The sequence below is a fragment of the Gavialis gangeticus genome, unplaced genomic scaffold (genome assembly GCF_001723915.1).
Source record: "Gavialis gangeticus isolate Ggan-Ray unplaced genomic scaffold, GavGan_comp1, whole genome shotgun sequence".
Classification (NCBI taxonomy): domain Eukaryota; kingdom Metazoa; phylum Chordata; order Crocodylia; family Gavialidae; genus Gavialis; species Gavialis gangeticus.
The window spans coordinates 22282177-22298050 of record NW_017729033.1 but is presented as its reverse complement, the minus strand read 5'-3'; the positions used below and the strand labels follow the sequence as shown (position 1 = coordinate 22298050).

The following is a 15874-nucleotide window of genomic DNA, read 5'->3' as shown; positions in this document are numbered from 1 at the left end:
AACATGTATGATTTTCACGTGTGCATTAGAGTTTAACATGAAAATATTGTTGAAAGCTTGCACTTTTTTTAGCACTTATATGCACAGCCTAAATGAAATTATGCTTCTAAAGGCAACCAGAAATGTAACCATTAACACACAGAATAAGGCCATGAAGCTTCTCATTTAAAATAAATATTTAAGGTGCAGAGACTTTTTGTCTTTGTTTTAATGGTTGCCAGATATTGATAAACAACAAAGAGAGAGTAAAGTAATATTCCATGAAAAATGCTATTAAAATCTAGAAGTACCTGAATTGGATCTTTGATATCCAGGTTTTTCCTGATTACCTGCCAGCGGAGTCGGGGGTGGGTAGTTGGCTTCTGTGAGATTACTGACGTCTGTCGGTGGTGTTGGTGGTGGCAATAAAGTGCTGTTGGGGCTGCTAATGTCTCCTTCAGCCACAAGAGTCAAGTCCGCTACATTGTCATCATCTATCATCTGTATGCCTTCAGCCTGCAATTCTCTTGACTGCCTTTTCCACACTGTTGTACTGTTGTTTTCCTGCACATGTGGAATTGGAGACAACGGGGCACTAAAAGGAACGCTGTAAGTCTTCTGACTGTTAACTGTTGTCAAAGCAGTTTTATGCTTATTTTCTGAATGACCCATTTTTTTAACTGAATTTTCATTATAGTTTTGTACGGACTCCAGTTTTCCACCTGTACATTTGTCCTGGCCATCATATTTTGAAATTCTCCTGTTAAGGCCTTTAGGGCCTATAGGTGTAGAAGAAGGTGGCTCTGGTCCAGCCAGGGGTAAACGAAGAAAATCAGGCAAAACAAGGTCTTCTTTTCTTAGCAGCCCACGTTGGTCGTCTGCTCTATTACTCTGAGCTTTGGATATGAGATCAAAAAACTCTATTGGGAAAAAAACCCAAATTGACAAATTGTGTCAGAAAGCGAAATGCTATTGCTAATGTCAATAATCATTACATTTAGTTTCCAATAAGACCTTCAATTCCTTTGAATTCTACTTTAAAATTAGATTCTATGTTAATTAGGAACTTTTTCAATTACGTCAATGTTTACTAGCAGTGCTATAAGTAGAACCATCAGGATTCCTATTGTAAAAGCAGTTGTGCAGTTTAGAGCAGCTGCAATTCACTGTAAACCCTGAACTTTTTATTTTATTTTATTTCATACTTTAAAATGAATCTTTATACCTGCCTTTCATTCTTAATACAAAACAAGGTTCTGTTTCTACCAACATTTGAGCCTTTACAGTATTCGGATGCATGTTTGTATATCCTAGATGTTTCTTTGCATACCTCAACTCAAAAATAGCCATTTTCTCTGAAACCTTATTGGTTCAAAATGTAGACAGCCCTTTATTAGATAAGATTTCCTTCATTTTATTAGCAGTCGGTCAGATTAAGATTGAGTGGGTTTCTGAATCTAGCTGGCATTACAATTTTAAAGTCACAAGGTTAGCATTATCATGTTGTTTCATGTTTTAGTAACTCTGCATCTGTAAATGATACATATTTAGGATAGTTTATTACTTTATCCTGGAAAAAAGAAATGGCACAGCAATAAATTAACTTGCTGGTACTAATGTTAAACTGGAGTCTGCAAATCTACACAATAAATCACCTTCCAGGATCTAATAAGTTTGTGTTTCTAGAACTGAAAATTTAAACTCATTTGAGGTTCTCAAGCAAAATCAGTTTGGAGATTTTAAGCCAGATCATAATGGTTATCTAATTAAAATCAACAGGAAACACCTACAAAATTTAGTTTTCAGGAGCTATATTTCCTCAGCATGATATAAGGTTGTGTCATTTAACATTCCTATTATTTTATTTATAGCTTTCTAACAATATTTCGGGTCATTTGGATGAAATAATAGTAATAGATGGTGAGAAACAATTTGAAATGTGTTTGTAAAACATAAGTTAACGTAAGAGGCTTTGAACCAGAACCACTTTGTAGCTCCAAAATATATCTTTATGCTCAAGTTTTGCAAATAGCAGTAAGTGAACTAAAATATACATTTCTGAAATGTGTTTTTTGTTGTAGAATTTTTTTTCCCAGAAAGTTCATTCAAAATGTACCTACAACATTTAATAACTTTTCCCAAATTTAGATACATTTCACAAAATTCAAAATGAAATGTGAAAACCTCAGTTTCTGAGGTTTTCAGATTAGATTAATATAAGTGAGAAACATATTTACAAAAAATATTTAAAACAAGCTACTAAAGCAGCACATAATAGGAAAAACCCATTAGTACACTTTGCAGCAACACATACATGGTAACTAACAGATATTCACAACAAGGGTTTCATCAGTCACAGTATTTTATTAGACCTGAACCTGCAGAAACTTATTTATGTATATAGTCATTCATGTGTATAACTATTTATAACCTTGATCTAAATATCTGATAGCCGTAACAGTGAAGTTTAAATCTAAATCCTAGCTAGTACATTCCTTATGGCAGGGTAGGCCATTATTTCAAATAATCCTTGAGCCCAAAGGTAATATTGCTCCCATTATTTTTTTTTTTATTCCTCCCACTCTCCTGACTAATATTTCTTTACATATTTCCTATTAGAAAACACAACTGAAAAGGAAAATTATGCTGTTATCAGTGTAATCCCAGTAAAGTCACTAGCACTGCAAAGGCATCAATGAGGGAAGTCAACTCAGAAAATGCAGCTGACCAGCTATGACATGGCTTTTTCTCTTCCACTACTAGCTACCTTTTCAGAACACTTGCTGAATGAAAAGTCCTCTTCCTTTGTTTTTGCTCACCACATTACCCCACACAAACATAACCATCTTTTAAAACTTCTAAGTAATTTGGATATCATGATATGATGGTGAGAATTTTCATGACCATTTACCCTCAGTGACTTACAAATAACTTGTAGTGAGAGAGAGGCTCGTAAGTGAGAGAGAGGCTCTTAAGTACTGAAGTCATTTTTTAAAAGGGGCTATGGCCAAATTCTTTAAAGCAGGACTTTCTAACTTCTGAGCAGCCAAGGGCTGCACACAGCACTGGACACACCCTGGGGCCACCCCATCAAGCCTCTCTGCCAAATGTACAGCTCAGTTCCCCCACTACCTTGTACAGTCCAGTTGCTCTCCCTTGCTGTGCACAGCCCAGGTGCTCGCCCCTGCAGGGGCAGTCCAGCTCACAGCAGCCACACACAGCACACCCACCCACTCCCTCTGGCATACATTGTGCAGGCAGTCCATAAGCAGCAAGCAGCATGCAGCATGGGCAGCCTGGCTCCTTTTTCCAAGCACGCAGCTCATGCAGCCCTCCCTCACCACGCACAGAGCACTGGAAGCCTGGCCCTCTCCCAATGCACCACTCCGGCCCCAGCAACAGGGTCAGGAACAAGAAGCTTGAGGATAGAGAGGGAGCCTGGAGGTCTTGGCTACCGCTGCAAGGACAATGGGTAGAGTGGCAGCTGGCAGGAGCCCAAAGGGTGCATGTTGATGCCTCATAGGCTACATGCAGTCCAGAGGCCACCAATTAGACAGCCCTGCTTTAAAAGATTTTGATTCCTAAAAATGCAAAAAGCTACTGAATGGTATTTTCAAAAGTACTTAGGCATCAATCTCCCATTGGCTTCACTGGCAGTTGGGTAACTCAGCACCTTTGAAAACTGCACTAGGCACCCACTTTCAGATATAGGTACCAAAATCTCTTAACATTTTGGCTCTTGAGCACTTTTGAAAATTTCACATTGTAGACTTTTTAAAGTAATCAATTGTAAGTTAACATCAACAATGATATGAGGAACATGCCTTTGATTTTCATCATATGGTGACAGAAGCACAGTCCTTTCATTTTCTACATCTCTAAAATAGAATTTTCATTTTTTGTTGAATAGTAAAATTATTATGTATACTTAAAAAGGTGACATACCCTCTGCTTCATCCAAATTAATTTTCTGATATTTTTTTTTCCCAATCTTTGCAATAGATTCTTCTCTCTTTGATAGCCGGGCATCCCTAGCATTTTTTCCATTTTCGCCTTTCATTTTAATAGAATTAGACTTTCCTAGCGTTCTTCCCTCTCCCTGTATTAGAAGGAAAGTTAAAGTACTACTTACATTCAGGACATACCGCAATGTGTGTGTAATATACTCTAAGTGAATAAAAAGGAAATTTCATAAAACAGATTTCTCTGGTTAAAAAAAAACATAACAATTTTAATTTAATCATAATTTAATTATGGCAAAATGAGTTAGCACATATTTCCCTCCACCCCAAGAAAGTCCATATATAAAGAGAATATTGCTAGCATCACAGAAGTTTTGTTAGAGTAGCGTACTCAAGTTTTTTCCTTGGAGCTTTGGTTAGTATGCTTAAAAAAGATAACCCATTCAACTGACAGTAAGCAAAGAACATAGGCTAAAAGGACACTCACTACCATTCAGTACATGGCAAAGAAGCAGGAAAAGCTCTTACAGAAAAAGGCTGCTAGGAAGGAAGGGATTGGATGTTTTCTAACTGCCATCAATCTGGCTAACTAACATTGTGGACATAATACACTTAACTCTGAAGTAGTCCAAGTCACAAAAATTATTTTGGAGAAAATGCTCTTCTCCAATGTAAAGTAACTTGTGAAAAAAGGCAGAAGTACCTTTACACTAGAGAAAGTTGCACCAGTGTATGTATAATGTGCATGCTATTACTATGAATTTCATTAGAGATTCGTCATTTGCTGAATACAGATTGGCTCCTTTGTTATCCAGTGGCCAAGTGCTCTGGAGAGCTAGTTGTATGCCTACCTCTTAGCATAAGGTAAATTTACTGCAGATTAAAATCCAAAATTACTCTATAGTGATCATGTAGTGTGTCTTTAACCTAGTTTTGAGCGGGGATATCTGCAGCTTCCACTTTAGAATGCCAGAAGTACAGACAAGGTAATGAGAGACAGAAATCATTTTAGAAAACTTACTGTAGATGCTTGACTTCTTGAAGCAGATGTTATAGCTGTACTTTGTTTAACTGGTGAAACCTTTTGTTTATCTGTGAATACTAAACATAAAACACATGTCTTCTATCATTATGAAACTGGTAAAATTCACTTAACCACTCACATTTAAAATTTCACTGACACAAAATAACTCCTTCACTATAAGACCCCAAGAAGGAGTTGTTCGAGGAAAATAAGAAAAGGCTAGACTGATATTCATCATATTTTTCAGCTAAAATCCAGTAAGAAAACAGTTTCCCAATTGTGTTGGTGTCTTCAGAGCATAATCACCATGAACTTTTTCACACCTTTATTACAAAAGTAAAGGTTAAGGTATGTTAGAAGGCACACTCAACATATATCAGCTATCCCTTGATATAAGGATGTCTGCTGGGGGTGGGATTACTTTGTGGAAGATGTTAACATCCCTGCCAGAGGCCTGCCCGTGACATCTTTTAACGTGGAGAAGCCGGTGTACAAGCAACAACCACACTAGCTTGACAGGAGGAAGCCCTGAACTGAGTGGCCAGAATGACCAAGACAACCTTAGACCTCCATCCCGCTGGAGCCCTCCACCTTCACAGCCACAGAAAACCAGCAGGTACAACTGTTCTGCTTTGGGGTCTTCAGGAGTTTAGACCTGGGGCCTCACATCAGATCTGTTTGCCAGGGGAGACCCTACCAGGAATACAAGACTCCAGAGGACATAGCTGAAGGTCACTGGAACACGCAAGCCTCTCCACCAATGTTACCGTCGAAGGAGAGAACTCATACGCATGAGTACTTACATTGATTTTTCATTTCTGTAGAATACACTTTGCACTGGATCATTTAGTCATATGTAATGCCCCAAAGTACAAGGACAGCATAAAACAAGTAGCTCGTTCTCCCTGTGTGTATGCCAATTTCAAGGTACATTTTTTGATAATTCAAGTCAATCAGATCCCAAAGCAAGTAATAAATCTCACTTTTCCCCAACAAACCTCTCTATTTTATCAATTTCCCCCAATGAGATTCTCTGTTCCAAACTACTTTAAAACATAATCTACTTATATTTAAAATAAAGTGGTTTTATACCTACACAGATGACTAGTAATAGCATATGAGAACAATAATCTTTAGTTATCTGAAAAGTCAGTTGTGATGAAAAATAATCTAACCACTACACAGTTACCTATTTGAAATGAACTGAATCTTAGTTCAGCTTCTATTCTCCAAGATGAGAAATCACAACTGATATCCTTTCTACCAGTCTCTGTAGAGCTCATGAATTGCTGGGACATTGGAAATAAAGACATTACCTTCAGAAGTGGTCACACATTCCAATATTAGCAAGCTCTAGCTTAGTTGTAACTGTCCAGTGCTTTCATCCAGAACTTAAACTAAAAAACTAATTACCTAATCCATATGTTTACTTAGGTGTTTAACTCTCACTGAAATTAATCAATGACTGGATTTCAATAGAAGTTAGGTATCTAAATGCCTTTGTAGATCTGGGGCTGTGAGCACTGATATGGTACTAAAAATATATGCATTTTTTTAACAATATATTTACAAACCTTCCTGCAACCGCACATTATGATAGTAAAGTTCCAGGTCAGCAGATGAAAGTCCAGTTTTTTAATATTCAGCACTGTTTGCTATTTTATCCTATAAGAATATAGGACTAAGGGGCATTTGTATATGACATTAAAGCATGTTAAATGCCACTTTGCACACTTTAATAGCATTTTTTTTTGCACGAGTTTGCAAGTTTGGGAGTGTATTGCACATTAATTCCAGCCACTGTAGCAAATTTGGTGGTGTAATGCGCCTTAAATGACTTTGGGGCGCAGCAAATTACTTTGGGGTGCAGCAAACTAAAACACCTCTAAGCAGTTTTAGTTTGCTACCTTACAGCCACGGAGGGAAATCACAGGGCCCGGTGTGGCTCAGGGGCTCTGCCGGCAGCCCCAGCAGGCAGCCTGGCAGCAGCCCAGGAAGGCAGGCTGCCCTGAAAGAAAAAAAAAAAAAAGCGGTAAGCCCAATCTTTTTTTTTTTCCATCTTCCCCAGAGGCTGCCTGCCTGTCTAAGCTGCACAGGGGCCCAGTGCTTCCCTCCGCAGCTGAGGTGTCCCCTTGGACTGTCCGAGCCGAGTGCCTGTGGGCAGGTGCTGCCTGGTGGGGCCGCCGCTGCCGCAGAGGGAAGCACCAGGACCCCACCACAGCTCAGGGACCACTCAGCCCGCCAGCAGCTCACTTTCCACCCCCAGCCACCAGAGAGGAAGGTAAGGTTTGGGTGTCTACACGCCATGGGGGTTTACTTCCTCCTTAATTAAAGCGGTGTTTTTAAAAAAAAACACTGCTTCAATTTAGGGAAAATTAAACTCCCACGTAGTCTAAAAATGCCCATAGATATCATACCATTGATCCAAGCAGCATTTATCTCACTTACATCGATTATGTTTTCCCTATGAATGTGCAACAATACTTGATGCAAGTAGTTAAGACATTAGGAGAAAAATTTCAGAACTGCTTACCTCTTCCCTTTGTTGGCTCTTTTTCATCTAGTACCACCCGCTGACCATCCAGATTAGATATAGGCAGGCCAAGATCTAGTGGCTCCTGCTCACCATTCTAAAGTCAGATCAGTTTGTACAACAAAGGAGAAAAAGAAAACAACTCTCCTTCAGAGCAACTCTTGAGTCTGGCATTTACAAAAGAGTGGTACAAATCATTATATTTCAATATACTTGAAAGAATCCTCTTGCTATCACTTTCCAAAATGTTCAAACCAAATGTGCATGATGACTTTGATTTATCTACATGCAGGGAAAGGAGGGTCAGAATAGAGTAAAAAATAGTTTGCAAACATACACAAACAGTCTAAGGCTGCCAGTGGCTGTGTTTAGCAATCTCATTTTTTCGTATGTGTTATGCAAATCAAGGAAGGTTGAAAAGATTTCATATTTTAAAAAGCAATTTGTTCATTCTCTAATTTGTTGAAATGAAAAGTTTCAAACTAGCTCAACTGCAGTATGTTTTTCAGCCATGTGGAAGACTTGGATTAAGTCTCTACCTGAGAAGTCTAAGATGGTACACAGCCTGGAAGTGCCAGTTCTAGTTATGAATGGAACTTATAACTCCCAGAGCTCTTCATACTTGATTCCAGTGAGAGAGAATATCAGGATACTATTCTTTTCAATATGGATTGGCCAGGTTATCTGTCCACCTGCAAAGCAATGAGCTATAAAGGGCAGAACTGATTTCCAGGCTTCTCCCAGGCTAGTAGGCCAGTTCTAACAGCTCTGCTCAGGCTCATTTAGTTGTGGTAATTTTGTGGTCTGATGGAGAAGATAAATCAGATCTAAAATAAATCCAGCTACTAAAGAAGGAATGAAAGTAATAATTACAGAATATCTTTATCTCAATACAGTTACATTTTTATACACAAACATTTTATACATATTTTTATGCATAAATATTAAAATACAGCAAATTTAAAAGAATACTATATATGCTTTCCCAGACAAGTAAGATTACAGATTTTAATTACATCAAAAATGACTTACTAGTCTTGCCACAAGTTCATTAAGATTTAAGCCATATTTTGCAACCACAGGCCTTAGAACTTCTGTTACTGGCTTTGTAGGTTTAGCCTTTAAACCAACCGATCTATTGATTGGAACAAGATCCAGCCTGAAACACATCAATTGTTGCAATAAGAATTCACTATCAAATGATCCAAATAGACATAAAAAGTGAAAACCCATCCCCCTCTTTGTCAAGTGCTGATCACTTTGTACACAATGGGTGCATCTACACATTAAATTAATGCGAAGTAATAAACTCAGGAGCAGCTCAAGCTAGAGTCAGCTACTCCCAGGCTCAGCTTCTACACATGCGCCTGGGACAGCAGCAGTTGGAGCCAGGGTAGAACATCCCTGGGCTGGCATCAGGCTCAGAGGGAATCAGTCCTAGGCTCCGGGTGGTTGCATCAGGCAGCAGAGAGGCTGGCTAAGCCATGAGGGTGCTAAAGTGTGAGGGCTGCCTGTCACCAACTACACGTTTTGTCATACTTAATTACTCCACCGTAAGATAGCACTGTCCCCAAGAGTACTATCTTCTGGCAGAGTTGATTAATTTACCATGCCCTAATACTAGCACACATATAGACAGCAATGCTTTACCATGGAGTTAGTTAGTCAGTTCCACAGTAACATGCATATGTAGACGCACCCAGTGAAACCACTGCAGTTTCACTGTATGGAGGGTAGCATAAAGGCACATGCAGCTGTGTAGTACCTCCCAGAGTACTTAGATTTTTCTTTTCCTTTTTCTATGGAGACTCCTCTGGCCTTTATGCTATAGTAGTAGTGGGATAAAGTGTCTCTGATCTTCCTCTATAGCTTTATATAAAGAGAAAAATTAGGTCCAATCCAGCTGCTCAGTTGGGCAGTGGAAAAAAGATCTGAAGCACAATCTAATGCAAGTTCCAATTTATTACGCTTAAATGGGTAAACTGCAATTTCCAGTGGGACGAACTACATTTGTGTTCATTCTTTCGTGGAAACAACAACTTTGGTATGACGTACCCATATGTAACAGCAACAATACACATTTACAAGCCTAATGGTGGGTTAACAAGTATCAAGAATTCATATAATCCCTTTAGAATATATGATATATTTTTATTCCTTTAGCAAAACCACATTTAGAACACCATTCCCAGTGTTAATAATAATCTTTGATTAAAAATATAGTTAAACTGGAGGGACTGCAATTAAAAATTGGATTAGTGAAAAAGAAGCTGGGCATAGGAGTAATACCCAAAATACTTTATAATTCTGTGGCCAATAATCTAGCCCTTGCCAAAAAAAAAAAAAAAAAGTGTTCCTCAATCTCAACTTTCATTTTTCCACTTGTATTCTATATGTTTGTGAAGATAATCTTGGATATATGAACTGAATGCAACTGCTAGCGCTACTTACCTAAATGTACAGAGATAATGAAACAATAACTACAAGCCGATGAAACTACTCCTTTCATCTCAGTTTCCAAACTCTATAGAATTGTTCCTGGCTTGCTAAAAATCACTTCTCCCTGTAAGCACAACTTACTATACCAGCTGCATTCTACACAAAACTGCCAAATAAACAGGGCTAAACTTGTGATCCAAGATGACAGGAACTTCATAGAAGATGAGTCAAATATATGGAACTTACCAGAAAAAATAACCCAAAATAAAAAATAATGTAGAAGTCCAAATCCTTACGTCTGCTTCACAGGGGACAGAGAAATTTGAAAAAAATGTGTGCGCTCTCTTTCAAACATCTGCAAGGGATTCACTTAAGGTAGTGAGAAGGGCTATACTAGGGACTTCTGTATCACCACAGAAAGACACAGGGGGGTTAATCACGTCATGTTTACTCACATGTACCTTGCTGAAAAATGAATTTCATTGAGTATGGAGAATTTTAAAAAGGCCTTAATGAGAAGAGTGAAAAGATTCACCTTTTATTTCCTTTCTAAAATTACAAACCACACATTTACTTTTTGAAAGGTATTTCTTTCTTTTAAAAATAATTCAGTACTAACCAATATAAAAATGGATATATTTAAAAAATATATCAGCCTAATAAAAATGGAATATGGACAAGCTATTATCAAAGTTTTCTTTCATATTTTCTAAGAATAAGACAGCTGGTAAATAGAAGTAATGTATTATGAACATCGCTTCATAAAGATCAACCAGTGACACAGAAGCCACCACACTAAAAATGTGATTTGCAAATAATCAGCTGTGCTGTGAAACATTCGACATGAGTGCTTTTTAATGCAACTTACATCCCCAGAAAGCAATACTGAATAATTCTGATGTGAATTAAACAGTCTCTGAAAACATAACAAATTTTTGTTTTAGCTAAACAGTAGTAACATATGGTACAGCCATATTTAGAGTTCAAAGAATTTGGAAACTGAACAAACCCACAAAAAAAAATACTCAGAATCTCAATCTGAAAATATAATCAAGTCACATTCTATTCATAACCTGTAGAAAATAATCCTGTAAAAGGAAAGATAATAGGTAGGCAAAAAAGAAGAAGAATGTGAATTAAAGACACTGTGTGTCATAAGGACAGTCTGACAATGTATGTATGCATTTCTCAATTGAAAATGTGGTTAACTATTCTTGTAAGGATGGAAAAACTGACACGGAGAGAATTGACTTAAAATGTTCCATGGAATTTCCATCTTTCCCATTTGCAATTTTATTACACTTTTTTGGTTACTGCCAATATTGTTTATCTACTATACATAATGTGGGGGCTCTCAACACTATGAAGTTGCAGCTCTTAAAAAGCAGTGAGCATTATAGCCATGTATGGCCCCTTTACGATACTGCATGTTTAGTCTGAGGGCTCCTAAAAATGAAATTACAACCAAAATCCCTATAGAGTGGTAAAGATAGGTTGAAAATATATATTTATTATGCTTGAATGTAATGTCAGCTTTTTCCCAATATATTTTCTAAGTAGAAATAAAAACTATGTTTTTTATATATTCTATACCAATTATATTTAAATGTAACTATTTAATACTAACAGACAGCAGTCTGGTCCTGCACAAGGAGAAAATAGAAACTGTGGTAGTGATGAACAGAAGATACTTATCTTTGCAGAAAGTCTATTTTAATTTAATTTCCTTTTAGAGTAATAAAATGCACCATTTTTTTTTACTGAATAAAGCTATTCTTTCATTTTAGGAAATACATTTAAAAGCAGATTAATTTGTTCTGAAAGTTATTTTGAATGTTTTTCTTAAAACCTATTTTGATTATTTGTTATCTGTTAGTGTTATAATGCACCCTGATCAAAAACTGAATTACACTATTATATGACACGTATATTATCAAAGAGATAATGATGAACAAAATTAAGATTTTTAAGATACAGTATAATGTTCTCTCTCTAGCTATATTAATACAAGTGAATTATTTCAGGCTCAGTGCTATAAACTCATGCTTAAATAAAGAGCTACCTTAGTATGACTTTTCCAACTGAAATCAGTCCAGAACATGATTACAATAGGATCTAATTGGTTACAGACACACGTACATCCAGATTCATTTAAAAAAGGGAATGTTTCAATAGGGTGGTAGCTTTATATTCTGACTGTTATGTGGGTACTATACAAATATAGCAAAAATCACTCCAACTTTAACAGTGGATGAAGCAGTGTTAATTTTGGCGTGATTTTGCTATATTTGCTACCCTTTTGAAACTGCTATATATACTTATATTTATATCCATTATAACCATTTAAATAATAAAAGACTGTGCTTTTTACAGATATGTTTAGCCAGAATTACTACTGAGGTGGCTACACTGCAGCCCCCTCTACATGTTACAGGTATTGTGCAATTTTACTGGTTGGGGAGCCCAGAGCCGACCCAAGCAGGGTGCAGGGACCGGGGCAAATCAGCCTATGTGGGGCCCTGCCCCTGCCCCTGCTCCGATCCCACAGGCCCCGCACCCGAAGAAGCTGCCACCGCCATTGGCAGCATTGGTGGAGGGAGGAGGATGGGTAGCAAGTGGCTGGATGCAGAGCCGCCACTCTGCCCAGCTCCAAGGGGCCCCTCAAAACACAGGACCCAGGGCAGCTGCCCCAATTCGCTCCCCCACCCAGGGGCGGCCCTGGAGGGGCCTGCAGGTGGACTCTGTCCTGGCAGTGGCAACCCCACAGCTGCTGGGACCAAGAATCCCATGGCTGCTGACTCTGTCCTGGCAGAAGTGGCCCCAAGGCTGCCAGTACTGAGAGTCCTGCAGCTGTGGGATTCGCAGCTACAAGAATTTTTTTTACTTACCTGTGCAGGGAGAGCAACCCCCAGCTTCCCCTATACTGGCAAGAAGGCATGATAGGATCTAATGCTGGATCCCACAGTCACGCCTCCTGGCATGCATGTGTGGCACGACAGGACATGCTATCCTATCACACCTTTACCTGAATGTTTAGAGGGGCTCTACATGAGTAGTACATGTTTTAATGCAGGACTGTTCACCTGGTGGCTTGTGTGTTGCATACTGCCCCCAAACATGTGGCCCACAGGCTCCTGTCCAGCTCCTGCAGCCCCCACTACTCCAACAGCTTATATGGCTGAAGTGCTCAGGCTCCCCGTCCCTCCTCCAGCTTCTACTTCCTGCCTCCTCCTAGAGACAGGGTGGGGTTGGGCTGGGTGGCAGGAAAGTGCTACAAATACAGCAGGAGAAAATCTGGGCAGCCCAGAGAGGAGCAGTGAGGAAGAGTGTGTCTTCTCTGCTTGCACTGTCTATGCAGTGGGGGAGAGCTGGGCTGCTGGGGCTGCACAAGTGGCAGGCTAGTGGCAGGTATGGTGTCCTATGAGGTACGCACCCCTGCTTCCCCTCCCTCCCGCCATCAAAATGTTTTAATAAATCCTTTGTCTCCTTACTAGAGACCTTCATATTGTTCCACTCAGTTACTGTGTTAATAACCTATGCAGAAAAAGTAACTCAGGAAAATATTCCCATTCCAAGAGGGGAGCTTACATATATGCTTAAAACTCTAAGCATATATTTAAGTGATCTCCTGGGTCAGGGCTTCAACAGACAAACTTCAACAAATCAAAGGCCTTGTAGATTAAAAGAGGAATTTTAATTGGTCTCAAGTTGCAGCAAGGGAAGTTTAGGTTAGACATTAGGAAGAACTTTCTTACTAGGAGGGTAGTAAAACACTGGAACAGGTTACCCAGAGAGGTGGTGGAAGCTTCGTTCTTGGAGGTTTTTAAGATCTGGCTAGACAAAACCTTGGCTGGGATGATCTAGTTGGGGATGGATGGTCCTGCTTTGAGCAGGGGGCTGGACTAGATAATCTACTGAGGTTCCTTCGCACCCTAATTTTCTATGATTCCACAGTGAATCTGCACAATTAGGATTTCTAACTTGATCAAGGATTTGCAGGATTGGTCACATATATATTATACACATACTAGCGAAAGGGTCACCAGTCTTGAAATAAGTTGCCAAACACTGAGGGAATTTTCAGCACTGACCATCATACATTGAAAGTGACTATGTATCTTGAAGAAGAGCATGTGTAGGGGTCAAAAGATCAAATTTTAAAGGGCTGCTTTTTTCTAAAGTAGTAGTGGAAGCACGAATATGTCAACAGGGTCGGAAAGTACAAGGGGAAGGATTTTAATGGGAACTGTGGGTGCTCAATAGGTTTGAAGAATCATGTATTTTGTTTAAGTATCTACTGTACATCCGGATTTTTTGACAGTTCTACATCAAACTTTTAGTACTATTCCTATCATTTTTGTGGAAAACCATGTACTGTATTTGTTATGCAAAGGACAAAAAACTTCCCCAGATTTTTAGAAGGGTCCTGGATTCATTTATAACCTTGGTCTTATACACAACTAAAGACCGCCTTACAGGTAACAGAGCACCAAAGATGCACTTTTTTAATGGTCAGTTAAAGTATCTCACTTTCCAAAATGCAATTTGTTTCCATATGTTTTAGGTGGCTAGTTTCACAAGTATTACAGGCCAAATTCTGTTCTGCATTACACTATCTTCTGTTGTCTTACATGAATTAACTCATGTCATGTTTTAGCCTATATACATTAGATGAAATTGAAAATCCACAAAAAAGTGATAAACTTTTTTTCTTACCGAAATAAAGTACGCTTTTCCAAACGCAGATCCCGAGAATCCAGGATGCTACTGTCTTGATGCAATACCAGTGGCTATAGAGCACGATAGGAATAAAAGAACAGAAAATAGATTCAATTAGAAAAAACTTCTTGTTATATATTATTCAATAATATGGAATAGAAAGTACAGCTGTACACAAACAAAAACACAGCTTTCAAATTAGCCAGGACAGACAAAAAGATTAATAATTATGTTTTGTGTACTACTGTTCTTTACATTTATAGAAAATATATTTAGTTTCCTTTTTTCCTTGGTTGTTCCAAAAAAGGTATTGTTGAGTTTGGTGAGGTGCATCTTCTAACTTCCACTGAAGTCAACAGGACTCTCAGCACACACCTCACATGAGGCCTCCACTCTTATAACTGAGCAAGCAGAACAAGAGGTTTGAAATGAGAATGGTGGCTGAAAAATTTGAAAGATTTAAAAGAATAGACACAATGGGCACATCTACTCATTCAATACGTGTTTTAGCTGTTACTCCGTCATTACTGCACAGTCCCAGTGGCGCACAGGTTGTTTCCGATCCTACTGCGCAGTAGCATTGGCACCAGGGTTCGTGCCTGCCAACACTACACTGCTGTAGCTTGTTGCTATGGCAATGTAGAATCACAAAGAGATGGCCAATGTAATGTAAATTATTATGTTATGGCCATCGGTGTGACCTCTACCTTAACACGAGATAACAGAGTCTGCACCAAGTCCATAACTTCTCTTGAGCTATGGCACCATTTTTTAGAAAGATATTCACCCCCTGTCCATGCAAATTGTTCCAGCAGTACATACCCTTAATGTTAAAAATGTGTGCCTTCTACCTTAGAATTTGTCTAGATTCGTTTTCCATTCATGGATCTCATTCTGTTGTCTTCTGGTACACTAGCATGCCATCTGCCATCAAAATCAACTTACCTCTTACTTAGGGCTGTGCGAAGCTTCAGTAGCCGATTCAATTCGGAGGAGATTTGGCCCGATTCGGGGACTGAATCGCTGAATCCGAATCAAATTGGGAGATCTATTAAAAGGTCTGAATCGAATCGGAAGCCTCTGAATTCAGAGATTCAGGTGGTCCCCGCTCGCCACCACAGGGAGCTGGACCCAGGCTCCAAGCCAATAAATATGGGGCAGAAGGAACGCCCCCACCAGCTGCCCCCTCACACACCCGAGCGCCCCCACCCAAACCCA

At 38.9% G+C, this 15874-nt stretch overlaps 1 protein-coding gene across 3 annotated transcripts in view; it reads right to left on the bottom strand.

The window, feature by feature from the left end:
• Nucleotides 1-15874, bottom strand: part of RGS12 (regulator of G-protein signaling 12) — a 164142-nt gene that overhangs the window by 24330 nt on the left and 123938 nt on the right. For all 3 annotated transcript variants that reach the window (XM_019526049.1, XM_019526051.1, XM_019526050.1), the window contains 6 exons: nt 14654-14727; nt 8531-8657; nt 7499-7595; nt 4963-5042; nt 3925-4078; nt 291-899 (listed from right to left, as the gene is read on the bottom strand). In XM_019526049.1, coding sequence (XP_019381594.1) covers nt 291-899; nt 3925-4078; nt 4963-5042; nt 7499-7595; nt 8531-8657; nt 14654-14727 — 1141 coding nt within the window. The remainder of the gene's footprint in view (nt 1-290; nt 900-3924; nt 4079-4962; nt 5043-7498; nt 7596-8530; nt 8658-14653; nt 14728-15874) is intronic.